Source organism: Balaenoptera musculus, chromosome 10 (assembly GCF_009873245.2).
Source record: "Balaenoptera musculus isolate JJ_BM4_2016_0621 chromosome 10, mBalMus1.pri.v3, whole genome shotgun sequence".
Taxonomy (NCBI): Eukaryota; Metazoa; Chordata; class Mammalia; order Artiodactyla; family Balaenopteridae; genus Balaenoptera; species Balaenoptera musculus.
The window spans coordinates 19,858,306-19,884,818 of record NC_045794.1 but is presented as its reverse complement, the minus strand read 5'-3'; the positions used below and the strand labels follow the sequence as shown (position 1 = coordinate 19,884,818).

The 26,513-nt window shown below is 33.5% G+C and overlaps 1 protein-coding gene across 4 annotated transcripts in view; it reads left to right on the top strand.

Annotated features, from left to right (window-relative positions):
* Nucleotides 1–610: 610 nt before the first annotated feature.
* Nucleotides 611–26,513, top strand: part of SOX5 (SRY-box transcription factor 5) — a 393,300-nt gene continuing 367,397 nt past the window's right edge. For all 4 annotated transcript variants that reach the window (XM_036866199.1, XM_036866200.1, XM_036866198.1 and 1 more), the window contains exon 1: nucleotides 611–691. In XM_036866199.1, coding sequence (XP_036722094.1) covers nucleotides 654–691 — 38 coding nt within the window. In that variant the 5' untranslated portion in view covers nucleotides 611–653. The remainder of the gene's footprint in view (nucleotides 692–26,513) is intronic.

Genomic DNA, 26,513 nt, shown 5'->3' with positions numbered 1-26,513 from the left:
TGTGTGTGTGTTTCCGTGTGCGCACGGAGAGAGCCTAGAAAAGGGTGAGAAGGCGTAACAATTCTTTGTGTAAAAATGCTATTACTAACATTTAATCTTTTTGCTTAATGAGTTAATAAATGCAGTTTAATCGGGGTTCTGTTAGTGTACAGATTTCTCTTTTAATCAGTAGCAAATGCATTTTCAAAAATCATATTGTGTGTGTGTGCATGCGTGTGCGTGTGTGACTTTTATTATTTAGAGGAGAGAGTATGGGAGACGCGTTAAATGAGTTGACTTCTCACATTCGGTGATGTCTGGAAGGGAGAATTAAAAGGAAAGGACAGGCACCCTGAGGTTGTCTAGTGCCTTGCAGCCCGAGAGCGTGCGGCTGGAGGAAGGGGGAACAGCCCGACCCGCTGCTGGAAGTGCGCTACCCCTTTAAGAGACTGGTCAAGGAGTCCTAGGAGAGGGAGGGGGGAGAGAGGGGGAGAGAGAGAGAGAGAGAGAGAGAGAGGGAGAGAGAGAGAGAGAGAGGGAGAGAGAGAGAGAGAGAGAGAGAGAGAGGGAGGGAGAAAATCAATTGGTTTAGAAGGTTTGGACTCACTTGACAGGTTCAGTTGGAGACGATCATAGGTGGCTGCTGTGACAAAGGGAAATTGTGCTTTTCCAGCATGCTTACTGACCCTGATTTACCTCAGGAGTTTGAAAGGTGAGTAGTTTTTCCCCCCTGATATATTGAAGTGCAACTCTCCCATTTTACAGTAGTCTCTGAATCCACTGGAAGATGCTCCCTTAAAACGTGTTTGTTAGAGAAGCTTTTAGCTAGTGCTTCTGCAATCTTGTTAGCTGATTTTTGTAGATTGCCCAGACCAAATGGAACTGATTTGCAAAGTCTCCGGGATTTCTGCTAATATTTTTAGGCTACGTCCTATAACAGGAAATTAAATGAACATTAAGCATCTCTCTCTCTCCCACTCGCTGCTTTTCTCTTTCTCATTCACTCTCTTACTTTCTTCCTTCATTGATATTTTTCTCCCCTTCTACACCTTTTTAAATGCTTTTGTGTGCAGAGTGTTACCATTTTCAACATCTCTGTCTCGTAATTTCTGGGGTGACAGAAGGTTTTAGTGGTGGTTAAAACGGAGGCTATAAGTTCCTATTTGATTCTTCTGTAAAACTTTGGAAGCTGCTCAGTAAAGCACATGACCTTTTGTTGATATAAGAGAGCAGATTATTTTTTTTAAAGAAAATTTAACATCACAGGAATCTATTAGTACATTACTCTTGAAATGTCAAAAAAAAAAAAAGAAATGGGGATGATCCCTTTCTAAGTTTTTAGTGGCCACTTTTTGCACTGTCTTAAGCTGAATTTTGATTTATTCTGTTTTCCCTTTTGCTATGATGGGAATAAGTTTATTTGTAATCAGGTATTTCCTATTAGAGAAATATGTGTAATATCCTTCCATTGGATGTTTTTGCAAGTAAAGCAGGGCTCTGAAAGAATTTTAGCCCTCTTCGTGTTCCTATAAGTACACACTGCAGTTTTTAAATTTGAGTTCTTATCCTAGCATAAGTTCATTTTTTGGAACTATAAATAGAATTTTGTTTGCCATTAAAAAGAATTCAAACTTTGTATTCTGTATGGTGAATTAGAAAAAAAAGCTAAAAAAAGCCAGGATGCATGATACCCAGGCTTTTTTTTTTCATTTTCATGAAAGCTACCTTCTGTATAAACATTTGTTGTATCTGACTATGCAATGCAAGCTAGGTGCTAGACCAGCTGGTTAAAAATATGCTAAGTCAAGCTGTTCATCGCTCAAAAGACTGAATTTGATATGAAAAGACGAAAAAAGAAAGGACAAAGATTAAAACATTCTAGAAGTGAAGCAATGGAAGAGAAGAGGGGTATTCAGAATAAAATAATGCTTGAATGTGGTCAGCTATTAGAGAAACCAATATCAGATCAGGGGAGAAAGTAAAATAGCCAGCGTATATACTTTAACACTGTCTTCTTTCTTTCATTTCCTCCTCCTCTTTTTTTTTTTTTAAAAAAAACTTAAGGTGCATCTTCACCACATAATTCCAGTGAATGGTTGAGCTTTCTTAACAGTTTTGAATTATTTTTTTCAAAGTTCTATATATTAACTCTTTAAAATAGTTAGCTTTTTTTTTTTCTTTTTTTTTTTTGGTAAACATAGCCTGTTTCATATGTAGGTATTGAAGTTATTTATACTGGAACATACTACTGCTTAATACCATAGTGAGTTTTCTAGTATGTGCAGAGCGACACTTAAATGATAGTATTCTTCAACTCTATACTTATCGAAAATAAAACTCTGAGTCTGATTTGTAAGCCTGTTAAATGACTGTTCTTATGAAAAGGTAGTTACATATTAACAGGCTGTAGCCTATTCCTTTATATAGGCAAGCTTTCCTGCTGTGAACTTTATTTGTATTTTTTCAATTATCTCTTTTTAAACTAAACTTTTCCCTTTCCTATTCTGATGCTCAAATCTCTTAACATTTTGTTTTTCCTCCTGGTGAGAATTTCAGTTTTTTGTCACCCAGAGGCATGCTCTTCTAACTGCCTAATTAAATAAGCAAGTGATAATCAATAGAGTTGTCAGTAGAGACAGCATCTCTGGAAATATTAGTAGCTAAAATAATTTTGAAAAATGTCCTACAATATAAAATTTCCTAATAATTTCCCCTGTGGTTGTAATTGGTAATACATACAAAAATCTCAGTAAATCATTACTATTTGTTTACACTGAATTTGTATGGTTGAGTGTATCTGTAGTCACCCACATAGAGTATATATCATGCAGACTCAATATTGAATATTTATATTCTCCAAAGGAGGTATATATATACTGTAATTACACTCTCATACATAGTCAGCTTTTTTTTGCCTTTTCAACTATCTGCAACTTTCATTGAATATGTAGGTCATTTCTATGGAGTGTTAAGTTTTTATTCTGTTTGCTCACCTGATATAGATGAGTTGTTCACTCAAACTTAGTCAGAAATCTGAAAAGAAGACTTCTAAGTTTCTATATGAAATAGAGAACTTTGCTCTGGAGGACATTAATAAGTTGCTTGGGGCTTATGTATTTTGGAAGTTGTATGTGATTTTTTTTCTAGTTTCATCAGTAGTTTTGTCTATCTTCTATTATCCTTTCCAACCTGTAGACTATTTGAAACTTTAAGGAATATTCAAAACTTAAATGTCTGGATCAAAATTGGGATATAGATTTGTTATGTCTGTATTATCAGCCCTAGAAATGAACATGATCAATACTGTCAGACTAATAAACAGTTGTTAAATAATTCAGAAGTAGTAACAATTTCATTGTCTGCTAAAACATATTCAGGAGGTAAAGCAAATTGAACAATGATTCTAAAAAGTAAAGAAGTTGAAATATTTTATTTTTACTGTCAAGCATCCCTAACATAACTGATTATGATAAATGAAAAACACAATTCTCAGGTGGGAGGTGAATAGGCAAAGTATGCTCTAAGGAATTATTTGTAAGCAAAATCTTTTAGCTCATACTATTTAGAGGAAACATAACTGGCAACATGGTCTAAATGTTAGTAATAGTGTCTAGAACGAACGCTTGAACTCTCCGAAAAAATTTTAAATGAAGACAGTGAATTTATATATTTACCTGAAAATAAATAATAAAAATTGTAACTAAGGGTTTTTCCTTTCAGAATACCATTTATTTTTTCATATTCTTAGAATGAAAATATTTAAAATATTTGTCTTAAATATCAATATCAGTTTGTTTCTGATGAATGCAAAAAGCATTTTTTGTTACTATCAATAATATTGTATTCTATTTTTCCTTACGTTTATATTTATCCTATTTGACTGTAATGTAATTGTTTTATGACCAAGCTACTTGTTACACTTTCTGATTGTTTTATGTTAAGAGACTTAATTAAAAAGCAAGTATAAGATGATTGCTTAAGAAGACAGTCTATAAATGTCTAGAAAGAAAAAAAAAGTTGGGCTTGAAGGTAGTGGGATGAAGCAAATTAAGCTTATAATAGCACCTATTTGATGGCTTCTCTCAAAACGGGTACAGACAACACACTGCCAGTTTTCTACATGTTGAAGGGAACACTACAAGAGTAAAGCCTTCTGCAACAAAAACTTACTATTTACTTTATATTCCCATCTAATTTATTTATGGCCATTTAGACTAAAGAAATAATTTTTCACATTAAGAAACTTTTAAGTGTTTTTCTGAAGAAAGAAATATACATCAGGTACTGTGAAAAATTAATTTTTAAAATTACCATGAAAAATCACTGTTAATGGGCTGCAAGAATATTTCTGACATTAGCAGTACTTTAATTACCTAGAGTTTGGCCATAGTAATAATATATTTATCACCTGGACAGATTCATTCAGCTGGATTAAAAACTTTTTTTTAAACCATTGTGCTCATGAGTGATAAATGCATTCAAGTTAGCAGGTAACCCCTAGGTGTGAATCAAAGGAAAGTTGTCTGCTCACATTGTCACCTAATGGCACCTGTAAACCTGTAAGTTTGATATTATGTTTTCAGGATGTTCTGATATCTGCCTTTGTTCATTTTATTTATTTATTTATTTTCTATTACCTTGTAGAGGAAAAGGTACCTACAACTGATTATAGATTTTAATTACCATCCCAATAATTTGCAAGCTAACTGAGCTAAGATATTAGTTTGGAAGGCAGCTTGCATGAAGTAGTGGACAAACCATACTTCTATCACAGTCACACTGGAGGACTGTCCTGAAGACTTAGCAGGCGATGCGATCTGACTGATTACCAAGAACAATTAAGGGTTAAATGTCAGGTAGTTCAGTGTTTAGCAGGTTGATAGATATAGAAATGTGTTGATGTTATGATTACTTCACACGTTGATATGTTCTTAATGGTCTCAAGTACAATCAGCATACAATAATGTATTTATCTGTGCTTAGGGAGCTTTTAACTAAAGTCTGTATATGCACCATACCTGAGAGGCAAATAATAAGGCCTGTTCTAATACTTGAGCACATTACCCCTCCATAGAGCTGGAAGCTATTTCAGAGGTATTACATTCATAATGCATTTAAAAAGCCAAATTACATTCATGGTTAAAGTCTGATTTTTATTGTCTGTTCTCTCCACAATCAATTCTCCAGCCACCTAATGAGTATGTGTATAATGCAGATGTGTATTATGTATGTTGAATACCTCCCTTTCTATAGACGAGTTAAATAAATATAACTGATAGATTTTGGTTTTCTTCCACAGTTTGTTACTCATTTATAATTTCAATGAGTTTTAACAGCATGGGAAATAAAATAATCTGGACGTTTCTCTTGTTCTAACTTATATATAGTTTAATATGTCAGGTTTCTGACTCAGATGATGGCAACTCAGATAGAAATATGTGCAAAGATTTAACCAAAACATGAAATATCTTCCTTTTAAAGGAAACATTTTGTTGAACAAGAAATGGACTGAAACATAGCAAATTCTTTCTTGCTTCATTCATTCTGTCCTTTTTTTCTTGTCACTGATTGAGAGCATTGTCATTTACATTAAATATAAAATTTGTATGTTATATAGATGAACATGATCGAGTGATATTGCTGGAGAAGAAAAAATTTAAAGACATACTATTTTGCTTCAGCGAACAGCGTTTATTTGGACATTCCTTAAGAGAATGCCTCATATTTCTCCACTTTAATCAGGAACTAATAATGGTTCAGGAGGTGACCTTTTCATCCTTTCTGACTTCTGTGTTTTCTCCTGCAGTTTGGAAACTGCACTCCCTTCTCTTTAGCATTATCTATTCTTCTCTTCACTTACTAGTTGAGAGTTCATACATCTCTGGAGATACTGTGGCGTGTGGTTCTGCTTGTCCAATAGGGGGGTGTTGCATTTCTCCACATTCAGTATCCTTTTCCCTCGGAGCCTGAGTGTAAAACCTCAGCAGTACTCCCTGCCTTTGCCAGCCTGAGGAGTCAGAGACTCAAAGTTGTTCCCAGCTCTTGCGCCTTCATTGTAGAGCTGCATTCTGCTCAGTGGGCTGCCGAGAAGGACCAGACCGAAACAAGATTTAGAAGAATTCTGGTGAGAACTGTTTATAGGGATATGGTATTTTAAAAGAATGTAGTAAACAAACAGAATTGTGGCATAAACAAAGATAATTAGCATAAACAATGTCGTTTTAGGACAGGTGGTTTTAAAAAACAAACAACAAAAAACCCAAATATGAACCCAACTTGAATGCTGCCAGTTTGGAACCACTGAACCTTAATCTGTACTTCATGAGAATTACCCAGGTTTGTTGATAAACTTATTAACATGCTTTTTCTGTTTCTTTTGTATCATTTTCCGGTCATTATGCCCTTTTGTCACCCAGCTTGAAAGTAATCTATTACAAGGTAGTTTAAGGACTTTTTACCCATAAATCATGACAGAAGGAAAATTAAAAACAAAAGCTTGTGGTTGTTCATAGACATTTGAAATCAGTATCGAAGCTTAAATCAATTCAAAACTGAACTCAGCTCATTGTATTTTAAATCTCTCTTGTTATCTAAGTGACATTTCAGTCACTTGGCTGTTTAGTATTAATACATTTACTTTTGTCTTGCCTCAGAATTCAGAGATTTCTTGCTATGGCTGAATCATCACTTGTGTTATACGTGTATTTCCGAGGGTTGCTTATGTCTGCTTCCTATTTTCTCTGTAACTTAGTGAAGGTGGTACAGCAGTGTATAAATGTAGCTGGTGATCACACAATAAGAGGATGCTGACTATTGTGAACCACGTTCTCTAAACCTACTGTGCTGTCGTGATGAATTTTCGTCTGGAGACATTTAGGTTTATTACTAAATGACATTTTTTCTTAATGCCTTCTACTGAAATATTTTGACTTAGATGAAATGTGGAGTATGGTGAACAGAAAGCTGTTTATTTTTCTTGCATTCAGGACCAAAGTTCTTTATGGAAATTTAAAAGATTTTTTTCTATTTGTCTTCTCATGGAGAATGGGGACCAGGAATTCAAAGTAGGTAGTTCTAGTATTCTGTAGCCCTTCTCTTAGCTGAAATGAAAGCATTTGTGAATGAGTTTTGGTTTCTTGGAGTTATAAAGATGTGTGTAAACTAGTAAACCATGTCTCATTCATGTGCTATGGAGATTTCTCGTACTTCAGGGACAAAAATAATTTGGCTACTAACGAATTAGGGCTACCTGCCAGTGCCAACACATACTGTAGGTAAGAGGAACACTATAAAGAAAAGCTGCTGGCAGCAAATCCCTTGAAACTTTCATATGTAACAGTGTTTCTATTTCTGCTCTTCACGTCTTTGAAAGAATGTGTTTTTTAGAAGAGAAAATGTTAAAAAAACAGAAGATATGATGTTTCTTAAAAATGTATTAGTAGCTTCATTTTTAATATTTCTCATTGTAGAGATGCATAGGATTTTATTATGTTCTGTGCACATGTACCTCCCCTCTCCATCCCAGTCATTTCTGTGACATTGAAACCTAAGAATCAGATGCATTGAGAGTAGGTGTAATATGAAGAAATGGAATTTGCCGTATAGGGCCAAAAAAAAGGCACCCTTAAAACCTTATAAGATTTTTATATTGGCGCTTTAAGAGAGTTAGATCAGTTGGGACACAGCAGCAATTTCATAAAGGATGTGTCCTCTCCTTTAGGGCTTCAGGAACATTATTGAGAAAAGAAAGGAAAGAGTTAACCTGCTTTGCTTGTTGATAAATTTTTTAATCTAGTAGTAAAATAGGACACAGGCCCAAATCCTGTTTTCTTGGTATATTTTTAATCAAAATTTATTTTAAATGTGGTAAATTATTTACTTTAGTACTGATTTTGGTTTTGTTTTCTGTTTTTATGTGAATTAGGATGATGGTACCAAGGGGGTAGGTTGTTAGAGAGTTGGTTGCGAAACTTTCAAATATGATCTGTTGATTTGTCATTTTAAACAATTTTTATCTAATAAAAGAGCATCCTAATGAAAAAGAAACACAGTGAAAATGAAAAATATGTCTTCGCATAAGGGAACACAAAATGAAAAAGTAAGGTTTTATTTATGCTATTAATTTTTCATCCACAGTTAATATAGGTTGCTTGATGAAGATCTAAAACATTTTTATTCTAATTCTGGAGTCAAGGTATTACTTGTTTGCTTACAATTCTTCCTTTGGGTTATTTACCCTGAGCCAGAGTTTGTTGGGCAATAATTTACAAAGTCCAAAGACTTTTTTAAAACTCGTTTCTCGATGTCCTTTTGTTTCAACCCCCATTTAAAAAATTTGCTGTCGAGTTTCGTAATATGTTTGAGAAGCGTTTGCAGGAAGATGTCATAAAATTAATGCCAGTATTTCTTCTTTCTTATCAGCACAACAAGGGATCTGTGTTGAAGATTTGTTAGGATAATGTGTAGTGAAAGGAGTGAACTGGTAATCAAATTTCAATTTCTGATTCATTCACTAATTCACTGACTTTGACCTTGAATGAGTGATAACTGAATATACAATATCAGATTCAGATTGTCATCTCCCCCATAGTATTATCAGGGTGTGAAGAAAACTTTTATGTAATATGCGAAGTCCCATTAATCAAACAGAACACCTTGGAATGGAAAAACAATGATAACAACGAATGCTATTTCTGAGACAAGAACTTCTATTTCTCTCCAGTCCTAAGCATAATTAGAATTTGGGAAACAGAGGAAAATGTATTGTTTTTAGAGCCCTAAGGACTGTGGGATGTAAATGTGGTAGTGTAATCGTTTCTAAGAATTTTAGCATTACTGGAAGAATAAAACGGATCTAATTTGACCTATAAACAGTTTAGGAATATTTAATGCTTTAAAAGCATTCTTCTAGAGAAAGAAAAGCATCCAGAAGCTCCTGATAATCAATTTAAGGAACAAAGTAAAGGAGCAGACTATATAGACTTTCAAAAGTAAATTAAAAGATAATTGGGTGTCACTAAGAGTTATGTGAAGAATTTATTTTGGGGAATGTAATAGTTATACACATATACACATACAAAAGTTTGGAATTTAGGAGAAACTTTTTCGCCTATAGGGTAATGAAATTTTGAATAAGTTGATTTTGAATAAATCATACCAAATCCTGATGAAGCTGCAGTGTTGGGGAGAAAATCTTGAAAGGAAGAAATATTTCGTAGAAATACAAACAAAGCCCATTCCCACTTTCTCATTTGCAGCACAGAATCTTATGACATGAGCTATAGGGACATATAATAATATTCAGCTTTAAAAATCTGAAGGTGGTATTGTAGTTCATATTTAATGGAAAATTTGCATTCAAGAAGGCTAAATCAAGATACGCTTGAGTAACATTTGGGGATATTTGAGATTTTGGGTTGGATTAGAAATTTAAGTGTTAGAATATTAAGGCATCCATATAAAATGGCAGTGTTTTGGTGGATTTTTAGTATTTCTCCTAAAGCATAGAATAATTTCCTCTTTTTTGGTAAAAATTTACATTTGTCAATATCTTCATTTATTTGTTTTTGGAAGTATAACCTAATAGAAAGTGTTACTAGCTGGGTGTAGGATCTCAAGATCCAGTTCTTCCCTGCATACTGAGAAGAGATTTGGGGTCTTAGTGTATGCATCTGTAAAATTCAAAGGTGGGCTAGATAATCTCTAAAATCTCTCAAGTCTAAAATTTCATCACTTTGAAATACATTTGAAAGATTCCTACCTCCTCACTCTAGTGGTCAGGATTCTTGCATTTATGCATCTATTTGGAGACAGAATATATTATACAACCAGCCTTTAACATGTGGAATCACTTCTCAGTTTCCCTCTCAGTGGAGTGGTGTTGGGCAGGAACATGTAACCATAGTATATTTTAGAAGTTTTAAATCTAAGTACTATGTATAATTCTTACTCAGGATTAAGTGCTCAAATTGCTATGAACTATTTTGAATTTAAGTGTTTTGAAAGATAAGATTCACATTCTATGTGTTTGAAACTCTCAGGTGCATCAGATCCCTATCCTCAACTATTACAAATATTGTAAAAAATACATTATATATGGATTGCTAAACAAGGCACTGTGGGGGAATATGAAAAGCAAGAGAGTGGCATTTTAGGTCAAAGAGCTGAAAGTCTATTTATAAAGATAAGATAGAATTAAAAAAAAAAACTAGACAGTAGAGCATTAGGACAACAGGGGGGCTCTGGACATTGTATGTCTTTATATGAATAAATAAAACATTGGCCCGGAAAGTGGCAAGATCAACTAAGATTACAAACAGGTAGTCCAAAGAAAAATTTTAAGTGGTTCTCAACATAAATTAGGTAACTATTAGCATTAGCATCAGGCCAGCCAATCTAATATGCACTAATAGTTGGCAATCTCAAGAAAAATGTTAAACCCTATGAAGCAAGAAGTAGAGGAACAACCAATGAAAGATGCATTAAAAAGCTATATAATCTGAGAGGGCAGGCTTCACATACTGCTAATATCTTACGTTCGGCAGATTGTGTGCTTTATTTAAAACCAGTGTTTGATAAAAAGTGTAGTTATACCATCAGTAACATAATCTTTGACTGCATATCCAGTGACCTTCCGTATTATCTGTACTTTGAAAATATGACTGTGGTATCAGGAAGTCCCTGTACGCATTAGCTGTAAGTTTTAAGTATAGATGCGTATATTTGAGATAACGTAGGAATGGACTAGATGTTAAAATTAATTCTTTGCTTAATAATTATGATGTTGAATTTTTTATTCTATTCTTTTTCTATGGTATTTTTCAAAATTTATTGCAGATTTATTTTTTGTAAGTACACACAAATTGAGTTAGATGATAATATATTTCTCTTCTGAGCATAATCCTTGTTTTACATTTTATAACAATAAATATGAAACATTGCTAAAGAGAAGTATTTATCGAACTGTGCTACACAGAATACTATTTTTTAAATTAAAAAAAATTTATTAATTTTTTTTATTTGGGTAAAATTGCTTTACAATGTTGTGTTACTTTCTGCTGTACAACGAAGTGAATTAGCTCTATGTATACGTATATCCCCTCCCTCTTGAACCTCCCTCCATCTTTTTAATTTAGGAATAAGGAATGGGTGTTATTCTCTTATCCTCATGGTACAGGTATAAAGATTGTTTAAAAAAAAAAAGTAGAAGAGAGCCTTATTGAACCAGAACTACATTTAGAGGGAGGAAAATGTGCAAATTTCCTACTGTTAAACAAGAAAGAAAATCTGGAAGTCGTCCCAGTTGGGCAACTTACTGCTAATATATTTTATAATCCAGAATTTAGTGATATACAAAGTTGGCATACGTTCCTACAGTTTCTAAATCAAGAATTAAAACTTTGTGTTGTACAAGTCATTTAAATTTGGGGGGTTTCAGTCATGCGTCTATAAAATGGGCTTTAAAATGAGTATCAAATTATTTATCCTCTGATGCTAATGAGGCATCTTAAACTTATTAAAATTTATAAAAATATTTGGATATCTCTGAATGCAAGCCACTGAATTCAAACTTTGAAAACTAGGTTTAATTTTTGACGAATATAAAATGGTCAGAACTTCAATGAAAATTACATATTTTTGTGTGATATTTGAAAATTATTTTGGCATATAAAAAAACCTGTAAGAAGCTTATTGACTTACTTTTTAAAAATTTGTAGTTAATACAACTATAATTGTTTTAAATGCACTTATGATTATTGATCCCAGGTAACTTGTACCTAAATAGCAGCAATATAGCTATAGTTTCCTCTGACTGCTTACTGCTAATTATGAAATATCCTAAAAGCACATTTCTTCCCATTTTATATGTAGGAAATCTGATACACCAAAAGTTGTTTTTGCATGAATTCATATATCAAGTATTTAAGTAACAAATTTGCTGCTTTAACATATTCCTATGCTTTAACCTATGCAAATTAAAATTCATTTATTTGTGTATAATCATAAAAATGAATCCTATAGAACAAATTATTGGGCAACAAAAAAGTGATTTTCTGTTAAAAAAAGGTCACACACTGTTGATTTTTAAAGTAACATTTGTACAAATATTTTGAAAATTAGAAAATATTAAATAACGAAGAAACTTATCTATGCAAATCATAGATTTTCATAGTAAATGTAACATGACTCATTTTGTATTAGCTACCTATTCCTTTAGACAGGAGGTGAAGCTTGGGGAAATTTATAGATTTCTTTTTATGGGCAGCTGTATAACAAGCAAACAAAAACACCCCAGAAACAGAACCCTTATTTTTGATATAAAATTGTTTTCCACTGATAGTATCTGTTGGAAGCCAGAAGCCATCCAAAGTGCTGATACCAATTTAAGAAGATGATCTTTTGCCTTAATTATACATCTGGGAAATATTAGCTGAACATTTTGTGGAGAACAGTGAATACCTTATTTGCCAGTTGTCTAAAATGCTGCTAATGATCGACATAGTGCCAGTGTTTTGATGGCTCAAACCTAGGCTGAATATGAATACAAAGAACACAGTTGGGGGAAAAAAGCGCACATTTTATACGAAACAGATTTCAACCATCTGCTTGGCACTTAAGTTTGCGACTATAGGCGATATATGAAAGAGACCACTGTCCACGTTATGAATGGTATCACTTTTATTGGTACCTTAGAAAAACCATAGGATTTTGAAAGCGTATATAACCAATGATTTTCCTCAGCTAAATAATGAAAGCAAGGGCCTCAGCCAAAATTTTGTTCTCTCCATAATCTCTTCTATGTCAGTCGTCTTTTCCTAGCAAAATGGGTTTCGCTAAAGTAGGTCTTAGGATATTAAAATATACCAGGCAGCACTATGCAAGTGGCCCTTCCGAGGAGCGCCCCAGATGGTTATGAGATAAAATACTGTTTGCTTTAGGAATAGGTTATATTCCTGAGTCTGTTGCCTGAGTACTGTGGCGCATGTCAAATCAGCATGGAAGTTAATGGTCCAGAAGCACTTCTGATTTTAATGCTTTCCCATTTGTTCTGAATTTATAGTATTAAATCAGACCTGTACTATTTCATCACTGGTTCAGTAAGGGAAAATCATGCTATAGACAGTAAACTATAAGCGAAATCTGATTATTTGACCCATTTCATTTACTTTAAAGGTATGGGAGAAATTCTCAATAAAAGAATATTGGCAAATATTATACACTAGAAGTCTGTAAATTTATAGAGTAGGTGGCAAGAGCTATTATAGTCTGGTACTTAGGACACTGTAAGCAAAAAATGAATTTTGGACTAAGTAATTTGACGTATTTTCCTTATCTGAAGTATATTTTGTATTTTAAATATTAGGAAAATTGAGCTATTAGAACGTGTTAGCTTATTGATTTGTCCACACTGTATGAATTACCATAGATATATTGAGACCTTTTTAGCTTTTGAGGAAGAAGTACATGATTTAGTGAAAAGTATAAAGAAATGTTCTCAGAATCCCCATGTATCTGTGCTTTCCAATATGGTAGCCACTAGCCACATGCCACTATTGAGCACTTGATATGAGGCTGATCTGAATTGAGATTTGCTGTAAGTACAAGATACACACTGGATTTTTGAAGACTTAGTTTGAAAGAAAGGATGTAAAATACCTAACTGAGATTTCTTAAATATTGATTATGTGTTGAAATGATAATATTTGGATATATTGGCTTAAATAAAATATGATTAAAGTTACTTTCACCTGTTTCTTTTTACTTTTTTAGTGTGGCAACTTGAAAATTTCAAATTACATATGTGGCTCATATTTGTGGCTCACATTATATTTCTATTGGATGGCGCTCTTTTATCCTTTTCTGTGAAGGGAGGGAAATTAAAACTTCTGTGTCTAGATTCTAGTAGTTCACAGCTCAGTAGGGTAGCAATGTGTCACAAAGACTTAAGTTTTTATTAACTGTCTTCCTTCTTAGCTTTCTTCTACAAGAAGGTGAAATTTTATCACTTTTAGAAAAGCCCTCATAGTGACACTGACTTGCACAGATGCTTGTATCATTTACCCAATGAATATTGTCAGTTTCTCCCAACTTCTGTGGAGTTACGGTGGAAAAGAAGATGTTTGCTTAGGGATTGTTTAGATTATTTTAGAGATTATATGTTTGAAAGGTACAATTGTATTTATTTTTATGAAGTGCAGTATATCTGTAGTTTCTTCACTGGGTTTAAAGAAGTTTGTGGTTGAGTAGAAAACCTTCTCCTTTTGCATCCCAGCTGATACTACTCGCAGTTTCTAAACCTGACCCACAACATGTGATCCAAGCTCTTTCTCTATAGGTATAAAGATAGCAGTTACATTCAGTGTGTATCTATTATGCGCCAGACAGCCTCACAGAAATCTTATCTACATTTTATGAATGAAGAAGATGAAACAGAGAGAGTTGCCTAATTTCTCAGAGATAATAAGTGGCAGAACTGGGGTACCAACCCAAACAGTCCAGCTCCAAAGACCTCACTCTTAACCACCAAATTGTATTAGTGATCTCGATAATAAAGTGCTTTCATAACTTTATAATTATTATTTATTTTAGTGTCAGAAATGTCTTCATTCATTCAACAAATGTATTTCATATACCTACTATACCAGGAATCATTTTAGTTGCTGAATAACTCATAAAATTATAGACACTATAAATAAATAACATACAATGATTGTGATATAAACTCCTAATTTCTCCTCTCTGAATGAATTCATTCATTCATGGCACAAAGTGATGTGTGCTAGGCACATCTGGGCAATTGAATAAAGGGTTTCTTGGTAAAGTCAACCTGGAACTGTTTTTGATAGATACTAATTTTCAGTGCACATTATAGATGGAATTCCTTACTGTGAGAAGTGTAACTATATAAAATTTCTCATATATCTCTTTCTCAGGTCCTTTACTGTGCGCTATATATTGAAATAATTTCTTTATGGGACAGTCAGTGCCTTCACTCGGAAAGTTTATCTGATTAGTTTTTGCTGTCTTAATTGGACAGGAAGCTTCTTTACCGTAATTTTTAAGTATGTCAGTGTTCACATCTTATATGGTGATTTTATACAGAAAAGTTTGTGATGAATTGGGAAATAATGATATAATTAATGTGATATTAATCCTTTGATCTAACTTATAGCCATGACATACTGATTTTATTGGGTAGCAGGCAGGAGTGTTGGTGATTTTGAGTAGAAAACTCAATCAGGTATGTGACAGGTAAAAAAAACTGCAGATTCCTGGGAACAACAAGGCATTTGGGAATAGAGATGAACCTTGTGGTTTTACTACAGAGATTTTTCAGTTTTACCGTTAAACTTATATATGTTAATATAGATTTGAGTTGTTCCATGGATCTCTGTTTTAAGTCTTGGATCTTTTAAGTGTTTTTTCCATATGTAGATATGGCTGCGGTTTCTGGTTCTTTCTTTGATTTCTTGTTACCTTACTAGCTGTAGTTACTGGTGGGCCTTGGAATTAGACTGCTAAAATTTATTCTACAACTTCACCACTTATTAGCTATGTAAGTTTTGCAAATTACATAAACTCCCCATGCCTTAATTTCTGTACCTGTGAAATGGGGATTATAATAATTCCCGCCATTTAGGCCATTTAGCTGCTTAAATAAGAAAACATATGTAATTTAGTATGCTCAAGAAGTGGACATTATTTCTTCAAACAAGTTTTAATCATGTAGAAGGAATTCCAAAAATATTTCACATAATATGGCAAATGACATTGGACTGCATACTAATACGTAAATATTAAGTACTTAGTAAATAATGTTGAAGCCAGTGGTTTGTACACAATTTATTAGAACTTCAAGTACATCCTAAAAGGATTGAAATATAAAAAATAAAATATTCATGTCATAGAATCACTTATATTTTACATATTATACAAATATATTAAATATATTTTATATAGAATGTATTATAATATATACATATTTTATGCAGTTATATATTATGCATATACTATGCACACCATATATATGGTTATGGAAGTGTGTGTATAGATGTATAGACAGATAAAATAAGGGAAGAGAATTATTTCTAAAACCTTGGCGAAGAATAATTCTGTTACCTGACAGTTACAATGAGGTTCATGTTTATCATGGTCTGATAAAAAAAAAAACTTACCATTTTATCAGTAATTGCAATTGTTTTATGGGGCCCTGTTGTCTAAGCGAGTGATTTATTTTATGACTCCTTAAATTGTCTTCAGTAGAAGTGCTGCAGAAGATTCATAAGGCATTCTTCACATTGCCATTTTTAGTAGAGACTAGATAAGAGAAAGAATGTTCAATGATAACTAACTTAGTGAAGGAAGGCATTTCTATAAGTAGCTAAACTAATGTTTGCCAGGTATGTAGATTTCCTGGTGAAAGGATACTGGCAGAGATCTAAGAAAAGGCTAACATGTCCCTTAAACTATCTCCTTTAAATAACAGTTGTTACATTCAGGCTGTTGCTAAGAGATGAGGAACAATCACTTCTTGACTGAGTTGTATTCTTGCCTAGATTGAGGGCACTCCCACCTCTGTCCTTAAATTGACTCTAGATTTAGGACTACTTAGAGACAAAGCAGAAGTTTCCTCAGGAAACACTTTTGGATCTGCTCAAGGACCTGAAGAGCATTGCATTGAGACCGTAGAGTTTGGTATAGTACAACCTTAGGGGCTATCTTCATTTGAAGCATGTTAAGGCTGTCTGTTATTTATTGTCCACTCTGATGACTGTTTTGTTTGCATATTTTGAACAATCCAGCACCTCATCGGGCCCTCTGGGTTGATTACACTTTAAAAATCATCCCAAATTAACTGAATGGGAAATTAACAGGTAATTCTATATGCTTTCAGATGATTTAGTAGTACATCTATATTTAGAGTGATGTAGACACAGGAACATTCCCATCTTGATTTATTCATTTAAAAATATTTGGTGAATACTTACTATGTGAATAATTTGGCAACATGAAAGTACACATCAATGTGAATAAAGGAATTGGAGGGAGTGGCAAAAGGGGGAAAGAGTGCAGGATAAAAAAGATACCTACAATTTATCACTTTATCGATACAAGAGTATCATTTAAAAGCACTGCTTTTTTTCATTTGAAAACTAAAGCATTGCCCAAACTGATGGTTTTGGTTTAGGCATACCTGTTTTAGAACTGCTCTTTATGACAACATTTAGGCACTTACAGATCATGATGGCAAATCTAACTCATAAGCCTGGAAGATTTTTGACGTTACTTTGTTACAACTGAAAATATCCTGATCATCTAAAAAAATGCCACAATTATTCAGAGATATAAAATTCTTCTTAATGTTTGCTTTTATTTCAAAAAATACCAAATCTACAAAAACGTTGAATGTGTAGCACAATGAACATTCATATACCTTTCACCTAATTATTAACTTCTGGCCCCTTTGCTTTTCTTTCTTTCTTTTTTTATTTTGAAAAGAAAGTAACTTGCAGGCTAATAGTGTTAAGAACTAGGACATTCTCCTACATAACCGCAATAACATCAGCCCATCCAAGAGAGTAACATTAATATAGTAATATTATTTGATATAGTCCATCCACATTTTCTAATTGTCCCAATAATGCTGTTTTAAGCCCTTTTTTTTCCTCTTTAAATCCAGGATCAAGTCAAGCATCAGTTACTGCATTTACTTGTCATATCTCTCTAGGTGTCCTTTATTTTTTTAAATTTTTATTTATTTATTTTTAACATCTTTATTGGAGTATAATTGCATTACGATGGTGTGTTAGTTTCTGCTTTATAATAAAGTGAATCAGCTATACATATACATATGTCCCCAGATCTCTTCCCTCTGGCATCTCCCTCCCTCCCACCCTCCCTATCCCACCCCTCTAGGTGGTCACAAAGCATCTAGGTGTCCTTTAATTGTAAATAATATCCTGCCATTTTTTGTCTTGACATTATTTTAATCTCATATAGTTATCTCGCAGTCTGAATTTGTCTGGTTGTGTCCCTGATTAGATTCAGATTAGATACAGATTTTAAAGACAGGTATTATACCATTGTCCTTTTTTTAAAATCAGTTAAGATTATAATTAGATCTGTCAGAAGTGGCTGCCTTCAAGTTCAAATTTTGTGTACCAAATTCATGGGGACATTTATTTTTCCTTGGCTTAGATTTTAAGAGATATAATCTGTCGTCAGAAAACTATCCAAACCACGGTGATTTGTCTTATAGAGAGCTTGGTACTTGTTGATACTAGTTGAGAAAATAGGACTTCTTTAATCCAAGAAACCATCACAGTTTATCTACAAAGTCTACTCTGAAGATGGCCACAAATACTAAATTTTTTTCAGGTAATAATCTAAAAATATTGATTACAAAGTCTGTGTAATAACACTATAAAAGTATGTTTCGTTAGATTGGAATTCATACTTATAACTACAGTGTTCTCTCTTTATGAAAAAAATGCTAGAAGTCAACTACCTCAGTAAAACCAAATTCAACTCTTTTCCTTATTCTTCATTCACCATTCCCACATCTTGAAAATCAGAAATACTCTTTTTAAAGTTTCTAAAATATTTTTTAAATTTTGGAAAGAACTTAGAGGCAAGTATGAGCTTTTCTTTTCTGTTTTAACTCTACTACTTAATAAATATGTTAAGATTATGAAATAGAGATCTTTTTGTTAGCAGTATTTTCCAATTCTCCAACTGCTTTCTGACATAAAGCAGTTATTCAAACAGAGGATTTAAAAATTTGAAAATTGCCCATATTTAGAAGTAGAGTAACAGGCACAGGCTCTAGAGTCAGATGCCTGTGTTCAGATCCTGGCTGTTTATTTCACTATGTGATATGTGGCTGGTTACTTAACCTCTCCAAATTTCATTTTCCTCTTATGTAAAAAAAATTTTTATGTCTATTAAGTAATTGAATATAAAGTGCTTAGATTGGACCTAGGATAGTAAGCACTGAATACATATTAACTGTTATTATTGATGGTGAAGTGTCAATATTTGATTTCTGAATGGCACTTGAGAGAACAGATTTTTAAAGCAACAGTAAAATGTGCATTCCTTCATGAAATATTTACTGAATACTTTGTATATACTAGACAGTTCTAGCTTCTGGAGATTTAATAATGAACTAGACACATATGGCTCTTGTCCTCATCAAGCCTATAGTCTGATAGGGAGACAGACATTAAGCAAGCAGTTGCAATAAATAGAAGCAAATATTGTGAGTGGAGAAGTAAGTATGTGGTGTTATGAAGACTAATCCTGGTCTGTGTGTTAGAGCCATTTTGAGGAAGGGTGAGACTTAAAGTTGCAGAATGGTAGAATTTTCCAGACCTGTGCAGTCATATAGGTCATTAGTGTGGCTCTAGAGTAAGATAGCCTAGTTTACAAGTTTGGTTCAGTCCTCTGCAAAATAGATTCCCTTGGGTGAGTTGTTTAGCCTGTCTGTGCCTGCCTCAGTTTCTTCATTTGTAAAGTGGAGATAGAAATAGTACCTACCTCATACGGGTGAAGATTAAAAGAGATGATTCATGGACAACTCAGAACTGTCCTTTTGACATTGTAAGTACCCAGTAAATGTTGGCTTATATTAATTGTCAGAGGATTCAGTTTGTGTTATACAGAGTCCTGATAACACCAGTATAATCAACTGAAGGACCTAAAGTGCCTTAAGTTATTCCGTGTGAGTGACTGTGCCACTTGTGTGTTGATTTCCTTCAGCTTTCATTCTCCTTCCCCTGTAATTGGTTACAGAGCTGTCTTTTGTAGGTTTATAGTAGTCCGATCTTCAAAACATAAGTCAGAATATCAAGCTGAACATATTTATATTTGTCCGTGGTGTGTTAATAAAAAATGGCATTTTGTGAGAGCAAAAAATAACCTAGTCAAATTACTGCAGTCAGGTAAACTTGAAAAGGGTTTGAATGAATTAAAAATGAAGCATTCTACCAGTGTTCTTGGAAAGTTTATGAAACAAAGTCGGCTTTACCAATGTGAACAACTTAGCCATTTTCTCTGCACGTTGCACGTTGCCCTCCTCCCCACATGACTCAGTAACATAGTTACATTTATTGGTTGTTTACTTACTTTTAATGCCCTTCATTCCACTAAGGTTTGTGAGGGGTGAGAAAGGGAGTTCCAGATGGATGGTTTGAATTGAAAAGAGATGTTGTGTGGTTGGAATGAGGATGAGTGGAGAAATTGTAGGGAAGTTTTGGTTTCGAACAAACTGTTGATTGTCACTTTTTATTAAATGGAAATGCTAAAGAATAATTTAATTTGATGAAGCTGTTAAGTTGTTATTATCCTGCTAATTGATGGAATCTGATAAACTTCAATGCTTTTTTTTAACTGTAGAATTTCCAAATATGACATTTTCAGTTGCTTCAATACAAGTTGTCATATTATATTAGGGTTCAAAAAATAGTCTTTCTAAAAATTGTTTTCAAAGGTATTAGATATTCTCAGGTGAAAACATGTATGTTCATAAAAATTAAAAATTGTTATACAAGTATACGTATCATGACATGTGCTATTTAATTATATTCTCTGTTGTGACCTTACTATGACCAGTTGGATTTTGTGTTCTTGGAAAGGTTAGGTTTTTTTTTTTCTTTCACACTGTTCTTTAATTTCACTTCTTCTGTATTGGATATTCGTTGTCAAATGCTCAGATAAAGGCCACACCCATGGCTTGTGAACTTTGACTCATACTTTGAAGACACCTTAATTATTTAATAGGCTACTCAGTATTATTCAGCTCACGATAAAGAATTTAAACTTTTGTTTTAAATTAAGGAGAGAACATTAAGGGTAGGAGATAAAGGAGCAACATTTATTACCTTTTTAACAGTTTCTCAACTGATACTTTTGCTTTTGATTTTTTTCCTTTTTCATTTATATCATGGTCTAATATATAACTTTGCTTGTAACATAATTTTATATGATTTTTGTAAGATTTTTGTATTAGTTTGTTGATTTTACAAATTTTAAGGTGAGAGTAATCCATATTTTGAGGAAAATGAGCCACTTTAAGAGCTGTACTCTGTAGGGTGATATCAAATTCTCTGTTGATTGTTTCACTTTGAATTTCTACAGTACATCTCTCTGAAGTACATTTTTAATGTTAAGCTTTTCTATATTTATTTTATTTTTTAGAGGGCAGATTTTTAAAAATATTATCAGAAAACCCAATCAATTTATTATAATTTATATTGGATATTATTTTAATAATTACATTTAGTTACATAAATTAGTAACACAACTAATGATTATGAATAGGCCATTTAACATAATAGTGGGTGTTAGAAATTAAGACATTTATATGATAGACAGTTTTCTTTGGGGTTTCTGACTTTTAAGTGTCGAAATTTTTACTTGTTAGCTCTTGCTTGCTACTTTTATTAGGTATAAGAACTAGGACGCTTAAAGATCATTGTCAGAAGGACAGCTACATTTTTCTTCATTGAAATTCAGGCAAATGAAAAGGCTGTCTTACTGTATCCATGAGCAGCCAACATTAATTTCCTTATTTATAAATGTTTTGCATATGGAGTGAATATTGAAAAATCAAAAGAACAGCGTTTATTTTGCTTTATAATAAATTTATATTTTTCTATACTTTACCTATGTTGACTTAGAGATTAATAAAAATGCATAAAAATATTTTTTAAAGGTTTATAAATTCAGATGTCTAATAAGTATATTAAAGGGGAAAATTTTTATGCATCTTCCCAATGTCAGTTGGCGAGCTTTAATATTAAAAAGTTCTATTTCAGTTAAATGTGGCTTTTCGATTCCCATAAAATTCCTTGGCCACACACAAGTACTGAGCTCCATTAAGGACAGAAAAGAAAATCCACATATCTGCTTCAAAAGATCCTTCTGCTAATAGATATTGAATCTCTGAGAGCTCAATTTCCTTGGCTGCTAGGACTCACTGCAGGTCGGTCGTGTGTTTTTCCTGGTACCCGGCCCTACTCAGACTTCTTGGCTTTTACTCAGTATTTTCTTGGGCTGATCTGGCTTCTCTTCAGGTTTTTCTTTTCCCCTGGGAGTCATACTACAGCCCAGTGTCCTTCCTCATTTGCCCAACGGATTTTTACTGGGGAGCTCAGCTCCATGACTGTTAGATGCCCTGGTTCCATCCTCTCCAGCTGTTCCTTGATGCTCTGGTTACTTTGGAGTGCATTCCACAGCCATCTAATGGACACTAAATCTTTGGGGTTCTGGAAAATGTAACACCCTTTTGGAGACAAATGAATTTCAAGGTGAGCTTCTTTGTGAAATCAAGTGAAATCAAACAGAAGCACTATTTTGCTGATTTGTCAAAGATGGATTTTTACATGATAGTTTTTTTTTTCTTTGCAACAAAATATGGATGATATAACTTGTCATTAAACCGTGATGGAGAGTGATTTGTAGGTATTATATAGCCTGTGAGGTAAAACGGGAAAATTAAAATGACTATTTGTAGTGATTATCATCATTTTAATAAGGTGAAGTATTTTCCACTAATTATGGAAAGCGTACTGTCTCAGATCTTAAGTCTTTTAGCCCTACTGGTATACATGTGTGTATGTATGTATACATGCATATAAAGTAAGAAAGCGAGATCAAGAGTTAGCAGGAGAAGAGAGAGAGGTGGTGACTTGGAGACAAATACAGAAAGCAATGAAAAATGAGAGGGAGTGCCTTTAGTAAAATACCATGAATTCTTCACTGAAGTGATCTACTTTCAGTGAAAAGGATAACCCTACTTTCTCTCACACGTAGAAGTTATCAGTGAACCAAGAACCTCCCCAAAGAGGTTATGCAGCTTATTTTAGGTGAATTTGAATACTTGCTGTAATGGTTAGGGACAATGAAAAAGGACTTTGCTAATTTATAAGAATTTTTGATAAAGTTGATACATGTAATCCAGACTACTATCCTTTTGGAAAAAAACAAAGCAAGGAATGTCCAGTTTTAAAAATCAAGTTCTCAGATTAATTGGGATTATTCTAATTGTTATTTGTATAAGCTAGATCCTTTGTTTCTTCTTCACTTTTTTGTACTGTAGATAATAGAGAAGAATCATGGGGTCCTTCATGGCATGCAACAAGAAGGTCTTTATCCTATTGACTAATTCACTAAGTCCTCTTTGAAATAGGCTTCTTGACATCTCCCTCTCTTCTGAACTTGGTGAATCTTCCAATCTACGTTTTTGAGAATTGTAAGCAGATCTCATGGGCAGCCTTACCCATCCTCTTTGACACTATTTTTTTTTTTTTTTAAATCACTCAAGCCTATCATCAAAATAATGCTTCTTTTGGTAGGCCAAAAATGGATGTGGTAATGCTTTGAAACAAAGAAACAAAGTGCTATAGAAAAAAAGCATAGGGACTTCCCTGGTGGTCCAGTGGCTAAGACTCCGTGCTCCCAATGCGGGGGGCCCGGGTTCGATCCCTGGTCAGGGAGCTGGATCCCGCATGCCTGCTGCAACTAAGACTTCACATGCCACAACTAAAGGATCCCACATGCCACAGTGAAGATCCTGCATGCCACAACTGAGACCCCTGTGCAGCCTAAATAAATAAATATATATATATATATATTTTTTTTTTTAAAAGCATAGAACTTTTTAAAAAAATAAATAAATTTATTTATTTTTGGCTGCTTTTTGGTTCTTCATTGCTGTGCGTGGCTTTCTCTACTTGTGGTGAGTGGGGGCTATTCTTCGTTATGGTGCGTGGGCTTCTCATTGCGGTGGCTTCTCTTGTTGCAGAGCATGGGCTCTAGGCGCACGGGCTTCAGTAGTTGTGGCACGCAGGCTTAGTTGTTGTGGCTCGCGGGCTGTAGAGCGCAGGCTCAGTAGTTGTGGCACACGGGCTTAGTTGCTCTGTGGCATGTGGGATCTTCCCGACCAGGGCTCGAACCCATGTCCCCTGCATTGGCAGGCAGATTCTTAACCACTGTGCCACCAGGGAAGCCCTAGAATTTTGAGTATACTAAACATAATCCATAAACTCAGTTGACCACACTGAGATATTGATCAAAAGTAGATTAGACCTATGAATTGAGAATATTTTATATCTTTGTAATATTTACTTTTCCCGTGTAGATGATTCCTTGCCTGAAAAACATAGATTATTTTTATTCTCTCCTTCCATTGTGTATATTACAGGTTCAGGTCCTACAGTAAAGAAAAAGAAAGAGAACTTGTTTATTGTACCTTTCTTCTAATTATTTGATGAGAGAAACTTTCTTCTTACAACACCTATTTACTTCTTGGAAGATATACCACTGAATGCAATACTGAAAATGGCTATGTACAAAGAATCTGTAAATGTGAGGGTGAGGAATACAACTCCCGATTCAACCAAATCCAGTAAAATAAAAGTAGCATAGTAAATAAATGTGAATTAGCTATTAATTAAGATACCAAGTCATTCTAGTGTTATGGAAATATCACATTGATTATGGATATGGAATACTTTGGCAAGTTACTTATCCTTACTGAGTCTGTATCCTCATCCAGTACCTTGCAGGGCTGATATGCAGCAGCTATATACCAGTATGGCTATATTGGTTATTGCTAACAGTATCCATGCTACTTGGTTGGTGCCGTGCTATACTCCCTAGTGAGATATTTTAATTATCATCTTTAACCACAGGTTGTTATGAGGATTAAATGAAATAAAATATTATACATAATATTGTCAGAGCAGCATACACAAGTATAACATTTGCCAGGTTGTTTCCAAAATGCATTTATTTATAAGAAAATTGGGATAAGCAAATAGTTTTTATATCACTTCTTAAAAAATGTTATTGGATTTAAAACAGATTTATTTTGGTAAGATGGTTTATGGCATTGAATATTCACCTTGAAACAATGTAATGTGGTTATAAACCTCTCAAAATTTAAAAACAGCACTGTAATTACTTTCCTAGGTACAAATTACTATTCACCATTTACATTTACTATTCATCTTCATAGTTAACTGGACCTTGAGTGGAGTTTTCAAACGAAAATATTTATGGCACCTATCAGTAAATTGCCAATTATGAGATTGCATGTGAAGTTTTTCTTGTTATATAAGAGAGGAGTATTAGAGAAGATTATGTCAGGGACCAACTATGAACCACTCTACTATAATTTGAATATTAAGGAGATGCTAAAAATCACTCTAATGTAGCATTTTCTTTCCACTAATGTTAAATCTACTCAGTAAATTAATTCAGATATTACACATAGAATTATCAAAGCATTGTATGCATTCTTGGTGTGTGAGAGAGATTCCATTGAATTTTACCTTTAATAGAGAGCCAAAGTATTGTGCTGACGTGTGAGGTTATAATTGTGGTTTGTGGCTATATTATGAAAACAGTATATAGCTATGATAATTGTAAAAATTCAAATCCATGGTAACATATTTGTGAGAATTTACTGGCATGATAAATGGAAAATAGACCATGGCTTGAGTTTTCTGTTAATTTATTTCATGAGACAAGAATTTTAAATTTTTATTTATTAATTTTTTTAATTTTTATTTTTTAAAATTTATCTGGCTGCACGGGGTCTTAGTTGCAGCAGGCGGGATCTAGTTCCCTGACCAGGGATCAAACCTGGACCCCACGCATTGGGAGCGCGGAGTGTTAGCCACTGGACCACCAGGGAAGTCCCAAGAATTTAAAAAATTTAAAATTAAAACTATATGAATTTAACTATATGAGTTTAGCCAAGCTTTTGTTAGGTTGAAAATGCTGACCATGTTGAAGTATCAATTGTTAGATGTCCTGAAGTCAATAGTAATAATTTAAATATCTTTAAAAAAATCTCCCTGATATTTTCCTTTTGTGAATTCCTTGATACATTTTTTTTCAAAATTTTGCCCTTATTTAACATTTAACAAATATTCATTTATCCTTTAAGATTGTATCAAGTGTTAGGATATTAATAACCTGTTGATTGTAGACCTTACAAATGTTGTAATATTTCTCCATTGCACCCGATTTAAACACGTATCGTTTTTACTCGTAATGGAGGAATGTCTGATAGAGAAGAAAGCACTACCTCAGTATTTTTGGTGTTTTCAATAAAATTTCACCTTAATTTGTCAAATTATATAAGATTTGTAAATTTAGATTCAAATGTTTTATTCTACGTGTTGCCTTGTGTAATTTTTTTATGTTAAAATCTGATTCTGGGTAAAAAAATTCAGGAAGGCTTAGCACAAGAGTTACACAGGCTAAGAAGTAGTGACTTCATAGTATGTCTAAGAAGAAAGAAGAAGTGATAATGACATGCTTTATGTGGTTTCATCTCTGAAGTTAAATTAATATCAGATGTTTGATATTTCTGCTACCTTTATAAATTTTTAAGATCACTTAAAAAATTACAAACGTACCTAAATATTTTGTCTGGGTACAATTCAATAAATATTCGTTGAACTATATACTAAATCCAAAATCTTTTTAGTCAACATTTGGAGGAAGAAATCTCCCTCAAC